The 6,581-nt window shown below is 50.3% G+C and overlaps 1 protein-coding gene across 1 annotated transcript; it reads right to left on the reverse strand.

Moving 5' to 3' along the window:
- Positions 1-2,845: 2,845 nt before the first annotated feature.
- On the reverse strand, positions 2,846-6,353 carry NR2E3 (nuclear receptor subfamily 2 group E member 3). The gene is made up of 8 exons (XM_062501393.1): positions 6,296-6,353; positions 5,116-5,266; positions 4,286-4,389; positions 3,954-4,202; positions 3,683-3,864; positions 3,235-3,466; positions 3,055-3,160; positions 2,846-2,978 (listed from the first exon to the last, which is right to left on the reverse strand). Exons 1-8 carry the CDS (start codon positions 6,351-6,353, stop codon positions 2,846-2,848), a joined length of 1,215 nt encoding a protein of 404 aa, XP_062357377.1.
- Between the last annotated feature and the right edge of the window lie 228 nt (positions 6,354-6,581).

Genomic DNA, 6,581 nt, shown 5'->3' on the forward strand with positions numbered 1-6,581 from the left:
CTATATATATAAAGAAAATATACACACAAAAGAATAAATATTGTCTGTATAATTTAAAAATACATAAAATAATATTAAAACTAAATAAGATTATGTGTTTTTTATTTCTTATATATAGTACGTATTTATAAATATATAAGATATTCTATATATAAAGAATACAGATTTCTTTATGTATATATGCTTATATATTTATATATAAGTATACAAAGTAAATTAATTATATATTTCCTTATGTATATATTTTATGTATTTCTATATATAAGGAAGTATATAATAAATATGTACTATATATATAAAGAATATTTATTACTTTATATATATTTTAATGTATTTCTTCTCTATGTAGAAACATATTTAATGTATGTTTAATATGTATGTTTATATATGTTTCTTCACATACATTTATATATTTCTATATATAAAGAGTGTATTTCTCTGTAAAGAAATATATAAAGGAAATATATAGTATATATAAAGAAATATATTTTCTCTCTGTTTCTTCATATATATAAAAATATATGGAGTGTAGGGAAAATATACAAAGAAAACAGACTTCTTGACATAGATAAATGTATGGAATATATATAGAATATATAGAAAATATGTTTCTTTATATATATATAAAATATTTGAATATTATCTGTACAAAGAAAAACACATGTAAAAGAAATATATACATATATATATATATATATATATATATATATATATATATATATAAAAAAATCCAGCTCTGGCTGGAGCTGAGCAGGACTGGAGGGATAATGGTGTGTTCCCCTGGCATCTCCCCCACTCCTTCCCAGCCCTTCCCTGGCAGGATTTGGGGTCCCAGAGGGTTTTCCAGAGGGCTGAATGTACTGACTACTGGAGGGCTGCGAGGGGAATTGTTGTTATTTTTCATGAAAAGTTTTCTAAGTAATTTATAAAGTCGCTGCTTGTAAACTAAACAGAGTCTGTATGTAAGAGGATATATTATCCCGCCGTCGCCCGTGCTCGGAATCTTGTACAAAATGACAAAAACAGACAAATAAAAGTGTCATTCTGCAAAGGCCAAGAATTCCCAGTGGGACACTGTTCCTGCCACCTCCTGCCCATATCCTGAGAGTCTGGGGCTTATTCCCTTGGTTCCGTGGGGTTATGAAGGTTATGAAGGATTTTTTGCAATTCCCATGTGGATGGAGCAAGTCAACATCCCAATCCCGTGTGGATGGAGGAGGTGGGGTGGGGAGCCAGGGCTCCAGATCACTTCCCTTCGGATTGTTTAATGCTGGTTATTCACGTTCTCGTTTTTTATGTTCAGAGAATTTCTGTCTCTCTTACTTGTTACTCACGTAATTTTTACTTATGTATATGCAGATTATTTATATACAAATTATTTAAATCAGATCATTTCTATTTCATTTATATTTATATAATTTATTTTCAATTTTTCTGTATTTGGATTATTTCAGATTTCTGCTGTCCATATTAGTTTTAGATAGACTGTTTATATTCAGACAGTTTATTTTCAGTTTGTTTCTATTCAGATTATTTCATTTTATTTCTGTCCACATAATTTAATTCAGATGATTTCCAATGAGATTCACTATGTTTCTCTTATTTATATGCAGTTCATTTATTCTCAATTTATTTATATTTATATTATTTCAGATTATTTCGTTTTATTTTCTTTCTATTCACATTATTTAATTAAGGAGATTTCAAAGCAGATATTTATATTCCAGTCATTTACATGCATTTTTTCCATTAAGATTATTTAATTTCATTTTATTTGTATTTGTACTATTTAATTCCCATTTTAGCCAGTCCAAGTATTCATATTCATCTACTTATATTAAGATAGTTTATTTTCAGTTAATTTCTATTCAGAGAATTTCAGTTTATTTAGTTTCATTATATTTCTATTCAAATTATTTCATTCAGATTCTTTCAAATAGAATATTTCCAAACAGATTATTGATATTTATCTTTTTTATATTCAGCTAATTTCAGGTTCTTTTCATTTTATTTTTATTCCTGTTTTTCTGTTTATCTTATACTGATTATTTAATTCACATTATTTATACTTATTTTACTTACGTTTAGTTTATTTCCATTCAGATAATTTCTTTTCAAGGTACTTACGTTCAGATTATTGGGGTTTTTTTTGTTTATTCTTCCTCAGGTTATTCACATTCAGCTGGTCCTCCCCAGTCCCCCATCCAAGGGGGCCCAAGTCATTGGCACAGGGATTCTGACTGCAAAACTCTCTTTATTCCGAGTATAAAATGGGGGACACAAGTGGGAGACCCCGGAGCACAGGGACAAGGCTCTGCCACCGCGCGTCACCCCGGGCTGGGATGAGCGCTGTCCGGTGTCAGCCCTGCTCTGCCATCAACCTGAGGATGTCCCAGTCTGCTGTCGCCTCCAGGTGGCACCAGCTTTGGCGACTGTCACCCCTGGGCCGGTGTGACTCCCAGGCTGGCACCACCCTTGGTCCTTGCCGCCCCTGGCTGATGTCATCCCCCAGGTTGGCGTCATCCCCGGGCAAGGCTGGTGACCCCTGGGTGGCGGCAGGTCCTCATGGGGCCAAGGTGCCTTTGCCTGGGTTCCTCCAGCACTTGGGACGCCATGGAGACAGACCCCGCCGAGGTGCGGCCCGTGCGCCGTGCGCTAACTTGGGCACGTCCCCTTTCCACTCCCGGGGAAGCTGCTCCCAGCTGCCAGCAGCATTCCACAGTCCCGGACATTGCCCCAGAGCTGGGACCGTGGGCACCTTCGCACCCCGGGGTGAGGGGACCCAGGGTGCGGGTGACGGGGTGCCAGCGCAGGGTGACGGACGAGCCGGGTGACGGCGGGGAGTTCAGTTCTTGAACATGTCACACAGCAGCTTCTCCATGGGGGTGTTGCCGATGGTGCGGCGGAAGAAGAGCAGCTCCACGCGCTCCGAGGAGATGAAGCGCAGCGCTGGGAGGAGCAGCAGCAGCTTCCCAAACCTGGGGGATGGAGTGGCGGCCATTGGGTGGGTGTCCCACCCTGGTGTCACCTGTGAAGACGTGGGGACAGCAGTACCTGACGGGTTGCCCAGGGTAGTGGGAACGGTTGTGCTGGCCCAGCATCACCTGTGACTGGTCCTGCAGGTTCTCCACCTGCTCAGGGTCCTTCAGGCCACGGGTCTCTGCAGGGACAAGGGGTGACAGGCTGGGGACGGGCACGGGGATGGCCAGTGGTGGGTGCTGGGGGTGGCCTCACCTGGTTTGAAGAGCACCACGGCCTTCATGCAAGCGAATTCTGTGGGGTCGACGGCCAACGCCTTGAAGCGGCCGAGGGTCTCCTGCAGTGCCCTCATGTCCAGGGTGGCTGGCAGCAGCTTCCCAGGGGCCGGCTCGGAGACAGCCAGGAGTGGGCAGCTCTCCAGGGGCATGGACCACTGGATGGCACAGAGCAGGAACAGCTCACTCCATGCTTCCTCCAGCAGAATCACCTAGGGAGAGCAGGGGGAACCCCAAAACCCCTGTCACCCCCAAAGTCTTCAGGACCTGCAGCCACCACAGCTGGTTGGGCTGATGAGCAACTGCAGGGGAACCCTAAGAATGTTGTGAAGATGCTCCAGCTACCTCAACTGGCTGCTACTTTTTGGGGGGGTTTGTGTTGCCCCATAGGCAGATCCCCAGTTCCTCGTGGAGATTGCCAACCCCACCTGGTCACGGAAGGGCAGGTTGGAGAAGACAGGCAGGTTCTTGGCCCATTTCACAGCCATGAAGAGGAGACGTGCTGAGGTCTCATAAATGCTTTCAGGGCTGGCTGCCGGGTACGGTGCCACCTGGTACTCGCCAGTTGCCCGCTCCGGCTCACTGCCTGTCACATCCACCATCTCATCAGCTGTAGGAGTGGAAGAGGACACTGGCTGTCACCACACCATGGGAACATCTGCCACCCACCCACGCCCTTCTCCACTGCCAGCCACCCACCGTCCTCAGGCTCCAGCTTGGCGCAGGTCTCGGCTGTCATCAGGCTGGCCATGAAGCGATGGTTGGTGGGCGGAGTGGGCGCTCGGGGGCCCAGGGTGACAGTGGCACCCGGACCACGAGGAGCCGGACAGGGTGATGAGGGGACCTCACATGTGGTGGCCACGTGCTCAGGGGGCAGCTCAGCATCCAGCTGGATGCTGTCCAGCTGGACCTGGGCTGTGCTGCGGGGCTGGCGCTCATTCTGCACAGCTGTGCAGGCAAGGTGGCATCAGCACCGGCCACCCTGCTGTCACCCCCTGCTATTCATCACTGTGTGTCCTCCCCCACCTTACCGTCCTTGTTCATGCCAGCCTGCAGGCACTTCTTGAGCCGGCAGGCCTGGCACTGGTTGCGGTGAGCTTTGTCCACTGGGCACAGTCCTGTTCCTGCCTGGCACCTATGGGGAGAGGTAGCACCTGGCTGCAGGCCCCGAGGTGGCCCCTGTACCCAAGGAGGGTCCTCCCCCATAGGTACCATGTCTCCCCCCATGGGTTCCCTCCACTTAACAAGTGCCCCAGCACTGTGGGCACCCTGTCCCCAAGAGGTGTGCCATCCCCAGTGGGTGTCCTGTCCCCATTACAAGGGTGCCCCGTCCCAGTGAATGCTGTGCTTCAGTGGGTGTTTTGGCCCCATCAGGGGGACTCTGGACACCCTCTTCACAGGTGCCTCTCCCCTTGCATGCCTGTCCCCTGTGTGGCTTTAGTCCCCACGGGTCTCTGCTCCACCCATTGCCCATGGCCTGGGGTTCCTGGCCTGCTGAGTGTCCCTCACAGGGTACCCTATTCCACTGGGTGCCTGCTTCCAAGCTCCCTGTCCTGCAGGGTGTCCAACTCTTCCCTACTGGGTGCCCCATCCCACGGGGTCCCTGCTCTGCTGGGTGTCCCTATCCTGCTAGGTGCCTGTTCCCCCTACTCCTGCCCCACCGTGTCCGTCCTCTGGATCCTTGACTCCCTGGGTGGCAATTCCTGGAGTCCCTACCCTGCGGAGTGTCCTTTCCTCCATGGTGTCTGTCCATGGGACCCTGGTTCTTGCCTCCCTGGATGCCCATCCACAGCATCCCTGCCTCTCTGGCTGCCCGTCCCCCCATTCCCTGCCCCACGGGGACTCCCACGCCTGTTCCCACCTGTAGATGAGCTTCCTGCGGACACTGCGCTTGAAGAAGCCGCTGCACCCGTTGCAGGCGTAGATGCCATAGTGCTTCCCACTGCTCGTGTCCCCGCACACCTTGCACAGCAGCACCGGGCTCAGCTCTTTCCCGGGGGCTGGGCTCAGCCCTGTGGAAGTGGAACCATCCTGTCCGGGTTGACTCTGGGCATCCCAATGTCCCTCATCCTGCCCACCAGTCCCTGCTGCCTCCCAGCATCCTGGAGATGGGGTGGCTTCTGCCTCTGCTGGTTCAGCCCAGGGACAGGAATGGTGACACCTCAGGGACTCCACGCAGGGTTCACCATCATCCCACAGCACACAGAGTGATGCAGGATGAGCACTCACAGGAATTTTGAAAAATAAAGAAGAGATGAAATGGTGTTCTTAGGGATGGGGACACCAGGGGTCCCAGGAAGGGGACTGAGCATCCCAGAGAAGGGCTGCAATCAGGGATGGGAGGTGTCCTGGAGAAGGGACAGCTCTGGGGACATGAGGAACCCTAGACAAGAGTCACAGCAGGGAACTGTGGAGATCCCCATGAAGGGCCAGGGACCGAGGATATCCAGGAGAGGGTTTTGACTGGGGACTCCAGGAGTCCTGGAGAAGGAACACAAATGAGGACCATGGATACCATGGAGATGGTTGGACACTGCAGGCATCCTGGCCTAGGGAAGGACCATGACGGGGACTCAGCATCTTGGACAAGGATGGCAGCTGAAGACCCCAGGCATCCTAGAGGACTACGATGGGCACCCCTAGGCACCCAGGATAAGAACCGTGAAGAGAAACCCAGCCATTCTGGAGAAGGTTGGCGATGGAGAACCCAAACATGCCAAACAACTATGATGGGGACACTGGGTGTCTCGGACATGTACCATAATAGCGACCCTCGGATATCTCAGAGAAGGACCACGATGGGGACTAAAGGCATTCAGAAGAAGGCCATGATGATCCCAGGCATTTCAGAGAACAACTGCAATGGAGGACCCCAAGTATCTTGGTGACTGACCATTATGGGGTTTCCAAGTATCCCAGAGAAGAACCATGAAGAGGACCCCCAGGCATCTTGGGCAATGACCACAGTGGGGGCCTGGCCATCCCAGAGAAAAACCCATATCCCTCCGTGTCACGCCCGGTCCAGCAGAACCACCTCTTACCCGTGGGACTCTCGTCCAGCCCGGCGCTCACCACCGACCCCGCCGGGGACGCAGCCATCCCGCACCCGGCGTTCCTGATGTGTCCCGTGCTGTCCCTCTGGATCCCCGCGGAGGGTCTGGCCAGGCGCTGGGCGCTCCGGCAGCTCTGCGGCCAGCGGGGCTCTTGCCTTGCTCTCTTCAAGGCGGCTTAGCGGCGGGCGCTGTGTAAGCAGCCGCCTCTTTGTCACCCTCTTAATCTTTAGTGTCTGCGTGGGGCGGGGGGGGGGGATCAATCAGCCACGCGATG

Source organism: Cinclus cinclus, chromosome 13, assembly GCF_963662255.1.
Source record: "Cinclus cinclus chromosome 13, bCinCin1.1, whole genome shotgun sequence".
In the NCBI taxonomy this organism is placed as follows: Eukaryota; Metazoa; Chordata; class Aves; order Passeriformes; family Cinclidae; genus Cinclus; species Cinclus cinclus.